The following is a 20,763-nucleotide window of genomic DNA, read 5'->3' as shown; positions in this document are numbered from 1 at the left end:
GGCTCATGATAAAAAATTACTATTTAGAGTATTAAACTAGATTACTAATCCAATTTCTAGACACTTGGATTCTTAAGCAATATAATCTTTAAAGACAACACAAGGCCGGGCGCGGTGGCTCACGCCTGTAACCCCAGCACTTTAGGAGGCCAAGGCGGGCGGAATACGAGGTCAGGAGATCGAGACCATCCTGGCTAACACGGTGAAACCCCGTCTCTAATAAAGAATACAAAAAATTAGCCGGACGTAGTGGCGAGCACCTATAGTCCCAGCTACTTGGGAGGCTGAGGCAGCAGAATGGCATGAACCCAGGAGTCGGAGGTTGCAGTGAGCTGAGGTTGCAGTGAGCTACTTGGGAGGTTGAGGCAGGAGAATGGCATGAACCCAGGAGGCGGAGGTTGCGCCACTGCACTCCAGCCTGGGGGACAGAGCAAGACTCTGTCTCAAAAAAAAAAAAAAAAAAAGACAACACAAAATTATATTTATAATGAATTGTCTTTCTACTATATTAAATTAGCCGAATGTCCCCTTTAGGAATAACTTTAGTCCATACAAAAAAGAACTGCAAAAATGGGTGATAAAATATTCCATTCTTAAGTAAAACTATAGTTTCCAACAACCCTTACTTAATGCAAAAACTTTTTAAATTTTCATTTATTTATTTATTTATTTAGAGATAGGGTCGTGCTCTGTCACCCTGGCTGCAGTACAGTGGTGCGATCTCAGCTCTCTGCAGCCTTGACTTCCCTGGGCTAATATAATCCTCCCACCTCAGAGTAGCTGGGATAAAAAAAAAGGTGCACACTACCACATCTGGGATAATTTTACTTTATTTTATTATTTATTTTTTTGTGTGTGTGGAGATAGGGTCTCACTATATGGCCTAGACTGGTTGAGAACTCCTGGGCTCAAGTGATGTGCCTGCCTCAACCTCCCAAAATTCTGGCATTACAGGAATAAGCCACTGTGCCTGGCATGTGTCTTTAATATTGTTAATGTTTTCCTTATGTTGTAGTCCTTACATTCTACTCAGTATGATTTAACTATCTTAAAATGTTTCTGAAATACGCAAATAAAATAAGTAAAATAAAATGTTGTATTATTTTTGTAAAGTGAATTTTCTTTTTTCATTTACTTTATAATTTTAAACTATTAGAGATATATTTCCTTCATAATTGACAACTGAAAGGAAAAAAGAGACTATTGTTTTTGGTGAAATAGTTATGAGTGTGTGTTATACTTTCTGGTAGGTGACTTCTTGACAAGGAATAGAGAAATAGCATAAGTGTGTAAGGTATGCCAGTGGTCCATATAATAGGGCATTTTCCTTTTTAGAATATATATTTATTATTGAATGTATAGGAGAAAAAAGTTTGTAAAGTAATTTATCTTTTGCCAGTATTAATTGTATTCTTATGATACTAAAAGTATACTCCATGGAAATAAATGCCCTAATGTATTTTGGCCTCCAGGATAGACACAAAAATGCATAGTATGGAGTACTTCTGACACGTTACAGAAATACTAATACTCTATACTTATTCTAATAGTAAACTAACTCAAGTAAACAAAAAGTTCTTAAAATAATTTTTTTTTTTTTTTTTGAGACAGAGTCTTACTCTGTTACCCAGGCGCAATCTCGCCTCACTGCAACCTCTGCCACTCGGGTTCAAGTGATTCTCCTGCCTCAGCCTCCTGAGTAGCTGGGATTACAGGCACCTGCCACCACACCCTGCTAATTTTTGTATTGATTTCTAATACTAAGGCCACATAGTCTGCCTCAGGAAAAATTATGTTCCTAGTTGTAGCAGTTACCAGGACCTATCGGAAAAATAATGGTATAAAAAGTGGGGGAATGGAGGTAGAAGATGAAAGATATGCTTAATAATTCCTTGTTTTAGCTGAGTCCTTGTATCCAGGTTTCTAAATTACTTATAAAGCATCTATTTACTTTGCAAAGCAGAATAGGATTTTGACTAATGATACTACAGTGAGATATGCAGAGAAACAAAGACCTAATAAAAATTTTATGTATAAATTATTTTTATATTACCTATAGAAAGGATATAAATACTATATCTTCTCCTTACACCACCCAAGTTTAACCAAGTACTATTAATGAATATCAAATAGGATCGTTTCTCATTCAATATAGTCTATCCTTGCTCTTGGTCTTGCCTGAATAAACATGCCCATTTTTCAAGGTCCAACTCATGCCCTACATTCATTATATACAAAACTTAAACAAAACAAAACAAAACAAAACAAACTACATGGGCCGAGTGTGGTGGCTCATGCCTGTAATCCCAGCACTTTGGGAGACTGAGGCAGGTGGATCACCTGAGGTCAGGAGTTCGAGACCAGGCTGGCCAACATGGCAAAACCCCATATCTACTAAAAATACAAAATAATAATAATAATAATAATAATAATAATAATAATAAATTAGCTGGGCATGGTGGCACAGCTACTTGGGAGGCTGAGTCAGGAGAATCGCTTGAACCCAGGAGGCAGATGTTGCAGTGAGCCAAGATAATGCCATTGCACTCCAGCTTGGGTGACCAAGTGAGACACTGTCTCAAAAAACAAACAAACAAACAAAACAACAACAACACTACATGAACTGGCTGATTTCTCTCTCTCTTTTTTCTTGATTACTAAGCACATTAAATGTAAATTATTTGCAAGTGAATATAGCCTTTTAAAATGGTAAGTTTAAGGCAGGAATTTTCAGTACCTACTATACAATTGGAGGCAGTGTATTTAATCTACACAACTCAATAAAGTTGATACGAGTCATTTAATCTACAAAACTCAGTAAAGTTGATATTGATATTCTAATTTTACAGATAAGAAAATCAAGTGTCAAAGAGGTTAATTTTCCCAAAGACACAGGTAACAAGAGGTTAAATCCTGCATTCAAAATCAAGGCCATTTGGTTTCAAATCCTATGAAAAAGATTCAATAAAATAATATTACATTCAATAAAATATATTCTAGTCCAGTGCATCAATTCTTACTGACAAGAAAAGTTATTTATTGTACCTCTCAAAAGACCTAAATTACTATTATTATCTCAAAGGAAATTCTCTTAGGCTTTTTAATCAACATTATTATTGATTAAAATGCTATTCATGAAAATTCACTGTAAGAGTTTTAGAGTATTCTTATTTTCTAAAAATCATAATTCACCCATATGCATTTTATTACCAAAACTCTTAGAATATTAAGATAAAGCAGAAATTAAGAACTTGTTGCTTAATAATGTGATAGATTATATATATAATATTGAACTTTTTAATTCCTATTAATGATTACACAGATAATCAAATAATATTAGAAATGGTTTTATATTCCTATTTAAATAAAATTCTATTTTACTTATTTGAAAAAAGGATTTAAGGCAGTTCACAATTAAGATAAATTGTGATCTGGCATCAACAGTGCTCTAAAAGAGAAATAAAAATCACATGGATCAATTTTCTCGAAAACTTCAGAAAACAATTATATGAACATTTTTGCTAAACTAAAAGATTTATAAATTTTTTAAATAAAAAAATGACGTTTCAGTTGTAGACATAAGTTGGGATAGACATAAAAATGCACATTGTAGGCTCTCTCTGATATGATAATTACCTAATATAACCATATTAACTAATACCAAGGATTAATCATCTAGGCTTTAATAGGAAGTTGTGTTGCCATTAAACCTAGGGTCATTTGCCTTTAAATATTTATAAAGTATTATGCATTTTACATGATAGCAATCATTTTTATTTATAAGTATAATTCTAGATGTTAATTTTATCTTTTTCTGCAAGATTTAGACAGTATTTGCTTGTCTTAAAGAAAAGTCCATTTTTTCATTAAAATAAAACTTTACATAAAATTGAAGAAAGTTTAAATTCATTTCAGAATTTTCTCTCTCATCATTTCCATTAACAAGCCTTCAAGGAACAAGAATTTTATGACTTGGTATATAAATAATTTCCAGAAACAATCAAGCTCATTAAAATGCTATTAGGCAACTAAAATACCTCTTCATTCATCCTAATATGACTCCTTTCAACTCCTAATCATGCCAACATAGTTACTCTTCTTTCTATTACAGTATTGTACTTGATAAGTATCAACTTCTATAGGTAGCATGTCTGTAATTACCCCTAAAGATACAGATTACTAAGAAAAAGTTAAGCAAATTAAAAGAAAATAAAATACTACATTAACTTTCATTTATCACTAAAAGCAATATTAATTTAATAACTTCTTATATATAATTTCTTCTTAGATCTCAGGCACAAAAACCAATACTTGTTAAGACACTATTGAAGACTATGATATCCTCTCTTTACTTTTGGAGAAGTATACTAAATCACAGTGAAATAATAAGCATGAATTAAGTATAATCTTAATTTAGACAAAAAAATTAAGTGTATAAATGTAAACAGTAATTTCTCATATCAGCTTATTTAAAAGCCCCCAAATGTTCTTCCTAAAATCAGTTTAGGATGCATACAAAGGAAATTCTGAGTTCCTTCATTATTTTATCATATCATTTGAAGAGCTGGGGAAATATAATGGCACTTACTTCACGTATAACCAAAGCATGAATTAGAGTTTATCAATTTGCTTAACTTAAAAATATTAATAGTAGTTAATGTAAGCATTATAACATACCATGTTACTTCCAAGTTTGTCACATTTAATGGAGCAAATTCAGAGAGCTCTTCCAAATACAGCAATCAATCTTTAAGATGCTTAAAAGGTTTACTGAAAGCCATGAGGAAAAACCTCTTCATGAATCATAAAATGTTTCCTAAACAAATCAGACTCTGTCTCAATACTTCTTCTATATGTGAAAAGTCACACCAGTTTCTCTGATGAATGTAAAAGACTTTAAAATATTTGTCTCATGAAAGTATTTATATATAATAATTGGTTATGACAAAAATAATAAAACATCTTGGTTTCACTATAATTAACATTATAATCACTTATACAGATTCACTAACTTAATTGGCTTGATTAAACAAAAAACCAAAATGGCAAGAGAAAGATAATTTTGTTTTTTTCTTACCAGAGAAAAGGTTGTGTTTATTTATTTTTAACAATGTGGCAGTCATAAGAAATAATGTAAGCGTTGTAACAGAAAAACATTGTTTTAGAAACTAAGATAAAGGAATATGTGAAAACATTTTATGGTAACTCCTTCCTGAAAGCAGTGATTATATTACTAATAAGGTCTAATAGTATTTAATCACATTTACCTGTCTCTATCTGGAGAATAATGGTCATCCATGACACGATGTCTATCCATTCGGCTAATTGTATTATAATGTCCGGTAGTAGTGCGTGTCCCTCGAAGCCCCTGTTCCACATTCCGACTACAACAACAAGATCTATTAAGTATCTTAGTAAACCATTTGAAACACTAAGAAATGAGGTTTATTTTAAAGCACAGTAGAAAAAGACAAAATCACTATATGGTGAAGTCCAAATTTTGTTTTCACTAATTGCATCTCTGGTTAAAGGTATAAGTTTCAGTGGAAGGTTGACAGTAAAATAAGATTACTGCTATAACAGATGCAGCATAAGGAGCTCAAATTAAACTAATAACAGTGGGGATATGATAAGGACTATCAAAGTTATTAAAGGATGACTACCAGGTCTCCAGTACTGATATTCAATAATATGCTCAAGAGGATGAGTAGATTTGTACGGAGAAAATATGTTCAGTGTTAGACACATTTGTATACGTGACCTATAGGATTGCAGATAGGGATGCCTCATAGGTGGTTGGACATGAGTTCAGAGCTTAGGGGAACAAGTCAAAATTTGCACACTTTGCGCCATCTCCCTTGATACCACTCTAGTCCAAATTACCATCATTGTGAATATGCCATAAAAATAGCTACCTAAGCTGGGTGTGGTGACTCATGCCTATAATCCCAGCACTTTGGGAGGCTGAGGTGGGCAGATCACCTGAGGTCGGGAGTTCAAAACCAGTCTGACCAACATGGAGAAATCCCGTCTCTACTAAAAAATAAAAAATGGGCCGGGCGCGGTGGCTCAAGCCTGTAATCCCAGCACTTTGGGAGGCCGAGATGGGCGGATCACGAGGTCAGGAGATCGAGACCATCCTGGCTAATATGGTGAAACCCCGTCTCTACTAAAAAATACAAAAAACTAGCCGGGTGAGGTGGCGGGCGCCTGTAGTCCCAGCTACTCGGGAGGCTGAGGCAGGAGAACGGCGTAAACCCGGGAGGCAGAGCTTGCAGTGAGCTGAGATCCGGCCACTGCACTCCAGCCTGGGCGACAGAGCCAGACTCCGTCTCAAAAAATAAATAAATAAATAAAAATAAAAAAATAAAAAAAATGAGCAAGGCGTAGTGGTGCACGCCTGTAATCCCAGCTACTCGGGTGGTTGAGGCAGAAGAATCACTTGAACTCGGGAGGTGGAGGTTGCGGTGAGTGGAGATCCCACCACTGCACTTTAGCCTGGGCAACAAGAGCAAATCTCTGTCTCAAAAAAAAGGAAAAAAAAAAAAGCTACCTAAGTAATCTCTTGCTTCAACTCTTACCTCATCCTTGATGACATGCAACAGCTCTTTAAAACACAATTAAGACATGGCATGTCATGTTGTAGGATGAAAGATAGGAGTCCAGTTTTTAATTTATTCCACTGGTGAGCTAATTTTCCTATCCTGTCTGACCCACCCTTTCCATATTAATTGTAGTGCCACTTTATCATCATATGTCAAGTTCACACATAAATATCACTGTAAATGCATATATATTATTCTTTTACTAAAGATTCCCTTTGATATGTCTATTTTGCTGCTGTTATTCAAGTTCCATCCTAGTTTTAATTATTCTTGCCTGCTGGCAAATTTTTCTCTTCTTCTTTCAAAATGGATTTATTGGTATTTTATTTGCACATAAAATTTTGATTGTTATGGCATTAGATTTATAAACTAATTTATGGAAAATTGATATCTTTATTATAGGAAGTAATTCTACCCATGCATAGGGCGTATCTCTCATTGATTACTTACCCAAAGTTTTACATCTTACTTAAAAAGATCCTGTGAATTCTTAGTACGTGAATTGTTAGATACTTTGGGTTACTTTTGAGAATAGCACTTACATTTTATTATATTTTCCAATTAGTAATTGCTAATTTTATAAGTTGATCTATAGACAGCTATTTGGCAGAACTCCTATATAAGTTTTAATATTTTGATTATATTGGGTTTCCTTCCTGTGTAGATAATCCTATCATTAACAAATAATGATGATTTTTCACCTCTTCTCTTCCAATCCTGAAATCTCTTTATTTCCTTTCCTTAACACTTTTCAGGACCTGAAGCAGTATTTCAAACAGTGACAATATTAATGAACATCCATCTCTTATTTCTGCTATTAATGTAAATTCTGCTAAAGTTTTTCCATTATAATGCTTGCTTTATTAAGCCTTTACGAAGTGTAGGTGGTTTTCTTCTAGTTTACTATCTTATGTGAATAGAAGTTGAACAATAAAATTCTTTTTCTGCCTCTAGTAAGATTTATTTCCCCATTAGTCCATTAATATGATGAATTATCATAACAATTTTTCTGGTGTCTCACTGCCATGATTTAAACTCATGGTTAGATTTACTTAAAGTAAGATTTTTTACATATGTTTGTAACTAAAATGGGCTTCTTAAGCTGGGCACAGAGGCACATAGTCCCAGCATCTGAGCCTAGAGGACTGCTTGAGCCCAGGAGTTCGAGGCTAGCCTGGGCAACATAGTGAGACTCTGTCCTTGAAAAAAAAAAAATGAAAATGGAATACATATATATTTTATTATACTTTAAGAATTAGAACTAAGGTTATGTTAGTTCCAGAAAAAGAATTAGGCAACTTCCCTTCTTTATCTGTTTCTAGAGCCAGTTGTATAGAACAGATATTAGTTCTCAAACACTTGGTCAAAACTTACCCATAATAACTTTTTAGTCTGGAATTCTCTTTATGGATGGATCGGGGGAAGACAGTAGTTTGTCTTTGAGTACCGTTTCAACCTATTTGCTGGTTGTTATTTTTTATTATTATTTAATTGTTTTTTTTTGAGACTGAGTTTCACTCTTCTTCCCCAGGTTGGAATACAATGGCAGAATCTCAGCTCTCTGCAACCTCCACCTCCCAGGTACAAGCAATTCTCCTGTATCAGCCTCCCAGGTAGCTGGGATTACAGGCGCCTGTCACCACACCTGGCTAATTGCTTTGGATTTTTAGTAGAGATGGGGTTTCACCATGTTGGCCAGGCTGGTCATGAACATTGGTTGCTATTTTATTTAACTTTCATTTCTTCTTGTGCCAATTTTAATATATCTATTTCAGAAATTTAACCATTTTGCCTAGATTAACAAATTTAGTAACATAATTTCATAATGATTATTATTTTTAAAGTCTTTTTCTTATCTGTAGTTGTTTCCCTTTTTCAATGTTTTATTTATTTATACTGCTCATTTTTCATGTACATTCCTTTTATTGTATTGATGTCACCAATCTTTTCAAATAACTAACTTTTGGGTTAACAAACATTCTTTTCACTTCTTTTTCTTACTGTCTGTGCCTCATTTTGTGTCAGTTTCACTGATTTTTCCCTAATCTTTATTAATTCCCTCCTTCATATTTCTTCAGGACTTTCTCCATTGTTCTGTACTGTTTCCTAAATTCAGTGTTTATTTAGTTCTCTATTTTCATTAAAATTTTTTTGTCAAGTAAACATTGCACATATTTATGGTATACATGATGTTTTGATATGACAAGTAAACATTGCACATATTTATGGTATACATGATGTTTTGATATGTGTATACATTGCAGAATGGCTAAATCAAACTATTTAACATTTGCACTACCTCAAATATTTATTCTTTTGTGTGAGAACACTTTACTCTCTCAGAAATTTTCAAATATATATTAACTATAGTTGCCATTATATACAATAGATCTCTTGAACTTATTCCTCTTGTCTAAGTGAAATTTTGAGTCTTTTGACCTATATCTCCCCAATCATCTCACCCCACCAGGCTCTTTTCTCTGTTTCAGAGACTGCAACTTTTTAGATTCTACATATAGGTTAGATCATCTGGTATCTGTTTTTTATACCTGGCTTATTTCACCTAACATAATGACCTCTAGGTTCAACTATGTTGTCAGAAATGACAGAATTTTCTTCTTTTTAAAAGTTGGAATAGTATTTCATTGTGTATATTAACATTTTTATTACCTGTATATCTGTTGATGACAGTTTCATTCCATATCAATTCTGTTGTGGATAATGTTGCAATGATCATGGGAGTGCAGATATCTTTTTAAATATTAATTTTTTAACTTTGTGAGTACATAATAGGTGTATGTATTTATGGAGTACAGGAGATATATTGATAAGGGCACAAAATACCTAATAATCCCAACATAGAAAATGGGAAATCCATCCCTTCAAGCATTTATCTTTTGTGTTACACAGAATCCAATTATACTCTTTTTTTTTTTTTCTTTTTTTGAGACAGAGTCTTGCTTTGTTGCCCAGGCTGGAGTGCAGTGGTGCAATCCTGGTTCACTGCAACCTCCACCTCCCGGATTTCAGCGATTTTCCTGCCTCAGCCTTCCAAGTAGGTGGGACTATAGGCGTGCACCACCACGCTCGGCTAATTTTTGTATTTTTAGTGGAGATGGGGTTTCACCATATTGGCCAGGCTGGTCTCGAACTCCTGACCTCATGAACCATCTGCCTTGGCCTCCCAAAGTGCTGGGATTACAGGTGTAAGCCACTGTGCCTGGCCCCAATTATACTCTTTTAGTTATTTTTAAATGTACAATTGAATTATTTTAACTATAGTTGCCTTGTTGTGCTATCAAATTCTAGGTTCTATTTACTATTTCCATTCTTTGTATCCATTAACCATCGCCACATCCCCTTCACCCCCGCTACCCATCCCAGCCTCTGGTAATCATCCTACTAGTCTCCATCTCATATGTTAAATTGTTTTGATTTTTATATCCCACAAATAAGTGACAACATGCAATGTTTGTGTTTCTGTGCCTGGCTTATTTCACTTGACATAACGACCTCCAGTTCCATCCATGTTGTTACAAATGAGAGGATCTCACTTCTTTCTGGCTGAATAGTACTCCATCATGTATAAATACAATTTCTGTGTCCATTAATCTGCTGATGGACATGTAGGCTGCTTCCAGATCTTGGCTATTGTGAACAGTACTTCAACAAACATAACAGTGCAAATATCTCTTTGATATACTGATTTCCCTTCTTTTGGGTATATACCAAGGAGTGGGATGGTGGATCATATAGTAGCTCTATTTTTAGTTTTTTGAGGAATCTCCAAACCGTTCTCCATAGTGGTTGTACTAATTTACATACCAACCAATAGTGTACAAGGGTTCCCTTTTCTTCACATATTTACCAGCATTTGTTATTGTTTTAGGATATAAGCCATTTTGACTGGGGTGAGATAATATGTCATTGCAGTTTTGATTTGCATTTCTCTGATGATCAGTGATGTTGAGAATCTTCTGATATGCCTGGTTGCTATTTGTATGTCTTCTTTTGAGAAATCTCTATTAAAATCTTTTACCCACTTTTTAACTGGCTTATTGGAATTATTTTCCTATAGAGTTGTTTGAATTCCTAATACTTTCTGGCTATTAATCCCTTTTCAGATGGATAGTTTCTTTGCAAATATTTCCTCCCATTCTGTGGGTTGTGTCTTCATTTTGTTATTTCCTTTGCCGTACAGAAGCTTTTTAACTTGATACGATCCCTTTTGTCTATTTTTTTTTTTTTTTTTTTTTTTTGAGACAGAGTCACCCAGGCTGGAATGCAGTGGCACGATCTCGGCTCACTGCAAGCAGCTCTGCCTCCCAGGTTCACGCCATTCTCCTGCCTCAGCCTCCCAAGTAGCTGGGACTACAGGCACCCGCCACCACGCCCGGCTAATTTCTTTTTTTTTTTTTTAATAGAGACGGGGTTTCACCATGTCAGCCATGATGGTCTTGATCTCCTGACCTCTTGATCCGCCTGCCTCGGCCTCCCAAAATGCTACGATTACAGGTGTAAGCCACCGTACCCTTTTGTCTACTTTTGCTTTGTTTGCCTGTGTGTGGGGTATTACTCAAGAAATTGTTGCCAAGATGAATGCCCCAGAGAGTTTCTTGAATGTTTTCTTGTAGTAGTTTCACAGTTTGAGATATTAGATTTAGGTCTTTAATCCATTTTAATTTGATTTTTGTATATGGCAAGAGATAGGGGTCAAGTTTCATTATTATTCATATAGATATCCAGTTTTCCCAGCATCATTTATTGAAGAGACTTTCCTTTCTCTAATGTATGCTCTTGGCATGTTTGTCAAAAATGAGTTCACTGTAGGTGTATGGATTTGCTTCTGGGTTCTCTATTGTGTTCCACTGGTCTACATGTCTGTTTTTATGGCAGTATCATGCTTTTTCAGTTACTATAGCTCTGTAGCATAATTTGAAGAAAGGAATGTGATTCCTTCAGTTTTGTTCTTTTTGCTCAGAATAGTTTTGGCTATTCTGGGTCTTCTGTGGCTCCACACGAATTTTAGAATTATTTCTCCAATTTCTGTGAAGAATACCATTGGTATTCTGATAAGGATTGCACTGAATCTGTAGATTGCTTTGGGTAGTATAGAAAGTTTAACATCATTGATTATACCAATCCATGAATATGAAATATCTTTCTATTTTTGTGTGTGTCATCTTCAATTTCCTGCACCAATGTTTTAGTTTTCATTGTAGAGATCTTTCATTTCTTTCATTAAGTCAATTTCTAGGTATTTAATTTTATTTGTGATTGTTATAAATGGAATTACTTTCTTGATTTCTTTTTCAGATTGTTCACTGTTGCCATATAGAAATGCTACTGATTTTTGTATGTTGATCTTGTATCCTGAAACTTTACTGAATTTATCAGTTCGAATAGTTTTTGGTGGAGTCTTTAGGTTTTTCCAAATATAAGATCATGTCATCTGCAAGCAAGAATAACCTGACCTCTTACTTTCCAATTTAGATGCCCTTTATTTATTTCTCTTGTCTGATTGCACTAGCTAGGACTTCCAGTACTATGTTGAATAAGAGTGGTATTCACTCTTATTCACAGCATCCTTGCTGTGTTCCAGATCTTAGAGGAAAGGCTTTCAGTTTGTCCGCATTCAGTATGATACTAGCTGTGAGTCTGTTGTATATGGCTTTTATCATGTTGAGGTATGTTCTTTGTATCCCCAGTTTTTTGAGGGTTTTTATCTTGAAAGGATATTGAATTTTATCAAAAGCTTTTTCAGCATCAATTAAAATAATCATATGGTTTTAGTACTTCATTCTGATGATATATCACATTAATTGGCTTGTGTATGTTGAATCATCCTTGCATCCCAGAGATAAATTTTACTTGGTCATGATGAACGACCTTTTTAATGTATTGTTGAATTCGGTTTCCTAGTGTTTTTGTTTTGTTTTGTTTTTTGTTTTTTTTTTTTTTCCAGGATTTCTGTATCAATATTCATTAGAGATATTGGCCTATAGTTTTTTTTTTTTTTTTTTTTTTTAATGCGTCTGTCTGCTTTTGGTATCAAAGTAATAATGGCCTTGTAGAATGAGTTTGGAAGTATTCTCTCCTTCTTTATTTTTTGAAATAGTTTGAGTAGATTTGGTATTGGTTCTTCTTTAAAAGTTTGTTAGAATTTAGCATTGAAGCCATTGGGTTCAGGTTTTTCTTTACTGGGAGACTGTTCATTATGGCTTTGATCTTGTCATTTGTTATTGATCTGTTTAGCTATTGGATTTCTTCGTGGCTCAATCTAGTAAGTGTCTAGGAGTTTATGCATTTCTTCTATATTTTCCAATTTATTGGCATATAGTTGCTCACAGTAGCCACTAATTATCCTTTGAATTTCTGTGGTATCAGTTGTAATGTGTCCTTCTTCATCTCTGATTTTGTTTATTTGGGTCTTCTCTCTTTTTCCCTCTGTTAGTCTGGCTAAAGGTTTGTCCATTTTGTTTATCTTAAAAAAAAAAAAACCTGTTTCATTGATCTTTTGTATTGTTTTCTATCTATCTTAAAGTCAATAACTCTTAGATTTGCTCTTTTGAGTCTATTTTCTAGATCTTGTAGGTGTGCTTCACTGTTTTTTATTTGTTTTTCTTTTGTTTGCTCTTTGCATTTTCAAATGGCCTCTTGAAGGTCACTAATTCTTTCTTCTGCTTCATCTATTCTGCTCTTAAGTGACACTGATGCATTCTTCAGTATTTCAATTGCATTTTTCAACACCAGAATATCTGTTTGATTATTTTTAATTATTTCAATCTCTTTGTTAAATTTACCATAGAATTCAGAATTCCTTCTCTGTGTTATATAGAATGTCATTGAGTTTCCTCAAAACAGCAATTTTGAATTTTCTATCTGAAAGGTCACATCTGTTTCTCAAGTATTGGTCCCTGGTGCCTTATTTAGTTCCTTTGGAGAAGTCATGTTTTCCCGGATGATCCTGATGCTTATAGATGTCTTTGGTGTCTTGGCATTGAAGAGTTAGGTATTTATTGCAGTCTCGGCTTGTTGTGCCCATCCTTCTTGGGAAGGTTTCCCAGGTATTCAAAGGGACTTGGGCCCCAAGCCCAATAATGCTGTTTTTTGCAGACTCATAGAGGTACCATTTTGGTGGTCTTTGATAAGATCCAGAATAATTCTCTGGATCACCAGAGACTCTTATTCTTTTCCCTTATTTTCTCCCAGACAAATGGAGTCTCTTTCTCTCTCTCTGCTGAGCTCCCTGGAACTGGGGTTGTGGTGATGCAAACACCCCTGTGGTTACCACCACTGGTTCTGTACAGGGTCAGACCTGAAGCTAGAACAGCATTGGGTCTTACCCAAGGCCCACTGTAACCACTACTTAGCTACTATTGCCTATGTTCACTCAAGGTCCTAGGGCTCTACAATCACCAGATGGCAAAGCCAGCCAGGTTTGGGTCCTTCTCTTCAAGGTGGTAAGTTCCCCTAGGCCCTGAGCAGATCCACAGGTGCTATCTGGGGGCTATGGATTGGAGTCAAACACCTTAGAAATCTGCCTAATGTTCTATTCTACTGTGGCTAAGCTGGCTCTCAAACTACACCATAAAGTCCTTTCTGCTCTTCCCTCCCCTTTCCACAGGCAGAAGAGCCTCTCCCTGTGGGATATACCATCACTGGCCCACAAGGGGGTTCTGTCAGGCCACTGCAATGTTCACTGAAAGCCCAAGGTTTCTTCTGTCAGTTTGTGGTGAATGCTGCCAGGCCTGTGACTCACCACTCAGGGAAATAGGCTCCCCTCTGGCCCAGGGCAGGTACAGAAATGCTAAGCTTATACTAACTTTGTACTCAGGGACTCCATGAGCCTGTTGCTCTAACCCACTGTGACTGAGCTGACATCTGAGGTGCAAGACAAAGTCATGTTAGTTTTCCCTCTGTTTTTCTCAAACAGAAGCAGTCTTTCATCATAGCTGCCACAGGTGGGAATGTGCTGAGTCACCCGTGAAGCCTGCACATCTCAGAGCCCAATGCCCTACAGCATAATTTCTGGGTATCACTGCTGGTTATTCAGTGCCCAGGGGGCCTTTATTCAGCAGGAGATTAATCCTGCAGGACTGAGTCCTTCCTTTCAAGGCAGCAACTTCCTTTTGGCTCGTGTTTGTCTAGAAATATGCCAGAGCTAGGGCCTGGAATGGGGGCTTCATGACTCTGCCTAGTTCCCTCTCCTACTGTGGCTGAGCTGGTATCCAAGATGCAAGACAAAGCCCTCTACTCTTTCCTCTCCTCCCCTTAAACAGAAGGAAGGAGACACTTTAATTGCAGTGAGTTGTACTGTCTGGGGTTGGAGGAGGAGTGGTACAAGCACTTCTTTAGCCATGCCATCTGATATCTCCTTAGGTCATGTGCCACCCTAGTCCTCTGGCTCTGAGCCCAGCCCAGCACTAGATGCTGCCTAGGAGTTCTAGTCTTTGTGTCCTTTCCAGTTTACCTAGGACTCCAGAGCACTTTGTCCCACTGTGGCATGGCTTGCTAAGAAACTTAAGTTCTGACTGATGGAACGGGTGATTCCTCTACGGTTAAATCTGGTCCAAATGCTCCCTCCATATCCAGGCACTGGCCGAGCCCAGCACAGTTTTGCTCTCTGCTATGACAGGGCAACACTGAGTTCAATATACAGTTCCCCAGTCACTGCGCTCTTCCTCTCCCAAATGCACAGACTTTCCATGTTGAACAACTGTTGGTGGGGGATAGGAGAAGGATGGCATTGGTGATTCAAGACTGTCTCTCCAACCCTCCTCAATGTCACTTCCAATCATATGAAGTTAAAACCAGGTACTGTGTTTGCTCACCTGATTTTTGGGTCTTGTGATAGTGCTTTTCAGTGTGCAGATAGCTGGTAAAATTTGGTATTCCTGTGAAGATATGAACGATGTAGGCATTCCACCATCTTGCTTTGTCCCCTCACAGGTATCTTTTTGACATACTGATTTCATATCCTTTGATACTCGGTAGTGGAACTACTGAATCATATGGTAGTTCCATTTTAATTTTTGGCGGGTACCTCCATATTGTTTTCATTAAATAATGACTGTATTAGTTTACATTGCAATCAATAGTGTACCAGGGTTCCCTTTTCTCCACGTCCTTGCCATCTCATATTATTTTTTGCCTCTTGATAAGAGCCATTCTAACAGTTGTGAGGTAATATCCTCTTTCATCATTTTGAAGCATTCCTATTTTTTGATAAATATCCTTTAAGATAAAAATTTCCTAAATACTGCTTGTGTCCCACAAATGCTTACATCATTTTCATTTGTCATTCAATCCTAGTATTTCCTAATATCTCAATTATTTCACTTATAATCAAAAGTTATTTCACAGTATTTTAGCTAAGTTCTAGGAATTTAAAAACTATCTTTGCAAAATTGCTTTATAAGTTTATTGAATAATATTCAGAGAAAATGATTTATCTGGGATTTATTGAGGTTTACTTTTTAACGAGTTTCTGTTACCAGTTATTTTTGTAAAGTTATGTTGTGTTAAAAATAATTTATATTCTTTGCTTTAATGGTATGTAATTTTATATTGAGATACACATAAAGATATATACACAAAATATAGCATAGTTGAGTCACACAATAAATTTGACATTATTCAAACCTTCTAAGTCATTGCTAATTTTTTTTGGGGGGGGGCCTGATTATTGATTTCTGTTAGAGATATGTTAAAACCTCCAACTAAAATTGTTTATTTATTTCTTTCTATAACCCTACCAGTTGTTGCTTCCTATCTTTAGAAGCTCTTTATATGTTAAGGAACAAATTTGTCCATGATCATTACACCCAGGTATTTTTATTAGTTTTTATAATGCCTTAGGGCAAATTTGAAAAAGTACTGCTTCTTTACAGAAATGGCCTTATGAGCATACAATTGAGCAAAATTCTAGCTACAGTTTGGCCCTTTCTTGGCTTTTGGTCCAGTCTTTGTGCAAAGTACAGACTGTCTAATTCAAAGTGGTAGTAATGGTTATATATTTTGAATTCAGTAATTTTTCCTAGAACATATATTTCTTTGTCCTTTATGACACTTTTGACATTGCATTCATTTTATTCTTCTGATTGAAATTGGGATCTCACTTTCCTTTTAGTTGATATATATTCATTATATTTTTTCATCCCTTTGTTTTCATATTCTCTGTGTTCTTTTAAGGACATTGCTTATGAGTGATATGTTAGTGGATCTTATTTTAGGAATGATAAGGTTACTTGTATTTTAAAAATGTTATTTCTCTCTATAATTTATCAATGATGCCTTTTTTTAAGCTAATATTTTTGCCCTGGATTGTCTAGTTACACACTTCTGTTTCATCACGGAATAAACACTTTATGTTTGAGCTCCTGTTATGATGGGCTTTCTATCATATGAAACATAATCTGATCTAAAACAGTAAATATCTAAAAAGATAGATATTCCTATCTTCTATTGGACTGTTCAAATGTTCTTTACCTGATAAAAGTAAAGTGTGATATAATATGAAACACATTTGGTCTTTGTCTTGAGTTCCTAAAACCACTGGAATTTCTTAAGTGATAGTGTCTTTTGTTACTGATCCCCTCTGATAACTTCTGAGTTTATGCTAATGATTGCTAAGGGTGGGTCCCCTGGATATCCTCTTGATGGGACCAGTCTACAGAGAGACCAAGTGATTACAGGGCTGGAACTTTCAGCCCCACCTACTGACCTACAGAAAGAGGGTTGAGGGCTGGAGATTAAACTCTATAGAAACTTTTGAACAAGATCTGATGAGCTTCCATGTTGCCCAAATCTCATCCTACGCATTTCTTCATCTGCATTTTTAAAAATGTCTTTTATAATAAACTGGCAAACATAATTAAAGTGTTTAACTGAGTTCTGTGAGCTGTCCAAGTAAACTATCAAATTAAGGAGAGGGGCTATGGAAACTCCAATTTATAACTGGATAGGTCACAATCTGGGACTTGCAATTGGCATTTGAAGTAGGGGACAGTCTTGTGGGACTGAGCCTTTAACCCTTTAACATATGAAATCTGATACAATTTCGAGTATAGTGTCAGAATTGAACTGAATTATAGGATTCTTAGGTGCTATCTGCTGGCAAGTTGCTTGGTGTGGGAAAAAATACCCACAAATCTGGTCACAAAGGTGTTCTGTGTTGAGTAGAGTGTACAAAGAACAAAAACATTGTTGTTTTTCCTCGTACATAGGCATTCTTTTATTTTCCTAGAGGATGGTAGGGTTCAGTTTATTAAAGTTACAAATTTAAAACTAGTTCTCAAACTTTAAATTTCAGATTACACATGTTATTATATTGATAAGTGTACCACAGTTAAGTACTTTTAAAAAATGTTTAATAATTTTGGTCCCATTTATAAACTTTGTTAATTCAACATCTTCAAACATTTTAAACCATGTTCATCAACTTAATATATCAGATATTCTTTTTAATTTCTGCAATTGTCTAAGTTACATAAATCTTATTTTAGTGGCTTATATCCTTCAAACATAATAAATCTAAAGCTCTCTTAGACATTCCAATATTCTGTGTAAAATTAAGACTCAATTAAAATTCTTAGTCAAATACTCAATTATTTATTTAAAATAGGATGTATAAGTGTGTCATTCTAACCAGTCAAAATTTCTTAAACATTCCAAGTATGTACAATGTAAATTATGCACATATTTCTTGTTAGCTTCACCTATTATTTGCATGATTCTTATTCCATTAAGCTTGTCTGTACTTAACTGGGTTAATCAGAGATTTCTAGTAAGTGTAAGACTGCTAGCTGCAGATTTTCTGAGCCATTCGTCCCACTGCACATGCTTTTAAAAATTATTATTCTCACCTGTAAACCCAGCACTTTGGGAGGCCAAGGCAGGCAGATCACCAGGTCAGGAGATCAAGACCACCCTGGCCAACATGGTGAAACCCCATCTCTATTAAAATACAAAAAATTAGCTGGGCATGGTGGTGTGGCCTGTAATCCCAGCTACTCGGGAGGCTAAGGAAGGGGACTCGCTTGAACCCAGGAGGCGGAGGCTGCAGTGAGCCAAGGTCGCAACACTGCACTCCAGCCTGGGGACAGAGCAAGACTCTGTCTCAAAAAAAAAAAAAAAAACAAAGAAAAAAATTATTATTCTGATATTTGTTACTAATTTTAAACATCAGTCAAATTTTCATTTTTTCCTATATATTAAATTACCAATTATCTATATCATTCATGAATATAATTAGTTGGTTCTACCTAGATATACTCACATCAATATGTGATTGAAAACTGGTTCTTCTGAGTTATTTTGAACTCTTAAAATAAAATAACATATAGGTTGTCTAAAATTACAAAATAAGTCATATTTCATTTTACTCTCGTTGTGCAGGTTATTGTATAGCATCTTGTTTTTCCTTGAATAGCATTTTGTTTTTCCTTAAATAAATAAAACCATCTTGTTTTTCCTTAAATTCTTTTTCCACAAGAATCTCTTATCTTTAGAGATTATTAATGATACGTGATAAATAGGTCTATAATGCCATTGCGATGGTTCACATTAGGTGTCAACTTGAATGGAATGAAAGATGCCTAGGCTGGTAAAGTATCGTTTCTAGGTGTGTCTGTAAGGATGTTGCCAGAGGAGACTGACATTTGAATATGTGGACTGGGAGAGGGAGACCCACCCAATCCACCATCCAGTCAGCTGCCAATGTAGCTAGAACAAAGCAGGTGAAGAAGGTGGGATAACCTTGCTTGCTAAGTTTTCTGGCTTCTTTCTTTTTCCTGTGCTGGTTGACTCCTTTCACTCCTCCTGCCCTTGGATACCCAACTCCAGGTTCTTTGGCCTTTGGACTCTGGAACTTGCACCGGTGGCTTGCTGGTGGCTCTCAGGCCTTTGACCACAGACTGAAGGCTGCACCGTCGGCTTCCCTGGTTTTAAGGCTTTCAAAATGGACTCACACTCAGACTGAGCCACTACTGGCTTCTCCCTTCCCCAGCTTGCAGAAGTCCTATGGTGGGACTTTGTCTTATAATCACATGAGCCAATTCTCCCTAATAACTCCCTTTCATATATACATATATCCTATTAGTTTTGTCCCTCTGAGTAATACAGCCACCCTACAAATAAAATGAGTAGTCTATCTTACCTTTGTGGAGGAGGGACACTGGGTGACCATGATCTAGTCCTTCCTATAACATCTACTCGATGAGGAGACCCTGACGGTGAACAATGGTTTGATGACATTACTTGTTCTGGCACTGACAATGTTGAGCTTTGAAGATCTCGACCATCACGTCGATAATCTAAAGGTACAAAATTAATAAATATTATAGTTATATATATACACTAAGTCCTTTGTATCTTTTGTACTTTACTCAAAAACAAAATGTTGGTGAAGTTGAAAGACTTCTAATATATTCAATATAAAGTATAAAGGATAAACCATAATATTATGACAAAACATTTTATGAATACATAAATTAAAAAGGAATGACAGATATCCAAATATTTAAATAGTTACTATATCTAAGGCATTGTGCTGGGTAAAGCTTTTACATAAACTTAGACTAAAATTTTACATACAGTTAATCATCTCCAATAAAAGACTCAAATTTATTCTAAAAATATTTTCATCTCTTCAATGACCTAGAAAAGCTTCAAATAATTCTTAACAATTGTTATTTAAAATTATTAAGCTCATAAAAAACTCCTAAACATTAAGATCATTTCTTTAAGTCATGAAAGTTTTAGAAAACACCCCGAATACCATTTGTAGTACATGTGTAAATGGCTTTTGCTTTTTTTTTTTTTTAAATGAGATGGAGGTCTCACTATGTTGCTTAGGCTAGCCTCAAATGACCCTTCCACCTCAGCCTCCCAAGTAGCTGGAACCACAGGCCCATGCCACTGCACCTGGCTGCCATTTTTCTTACAGTATATGACAGGGCTGATATACAGTAGAAGTCTGAGAATAAAAATACGACAAATCAGAGGAAAGTAACAGCCCAGTGATTTGACACATTTACACAAAGAATATTAGAAGAGATACTATCTAAAAGAGTACTAGAAAGCAATTGGTATTGTGGACAGATGGAAGGAAAGTAGAAGGACTTCTAAGTTGGCAGAAAAACAACAGTTCAATGTG

At 35.5% G+C, this 20,763-nt stretch overlaps 1 protein-coding gene across 34 annotated transcripts in view; it reads right to left on the bottom strand.

Annotated features, from left to right (window-relative positions):
- RIMS2 (regulating synaptic membrane exocytosis 2) overlaps window positions 1-20,763 on the bottom strand; it is a 792,768-nt gene that overhangs the window by 264,913 nt on the left and 507,092 nt on the right. For all 34 annotated transcript variants that reach the window (XM_030937587.1, XM_030937589.1, XM_030937577.1 and 31 more), the window contains 2 exons: window positions 19,765-19,921; window positions 5,268-5,384 (listed from right to left, as the gene is read on the bottom strand). In XM_030937587.1, the coding sequence (XP_030793447.1) occupies window positions 5,268-5,384; window positions 19,765-19,921 (274 nt within the window). The remainder of the gene's footprint in view (window positions 1-5,267; window positions 5,385-19,764; window positions 19,922-20,763) is intronic.

The sequence above is a fragment of the Rhinopithecus roxellana genome, chromosome 9, assembly GCF_007565055.1.
Source record: "Rhinopithecus roxellana isolate Shanxi Qingling chromosome 9, ASM756505v1, whole genome shotgun sequence".
Classification (NCBI taxonomy): Eukaryota; Metazoa; Chordata; class Mammalia; order Primates; family Cercopithecidae; genus Rhinopithecus; species Rhinopithecus roxellana.
Note: the sequence above shows the minus strand (reverse complement) of the source record. Positions and strands in the feature narration are given on the sequence as shown.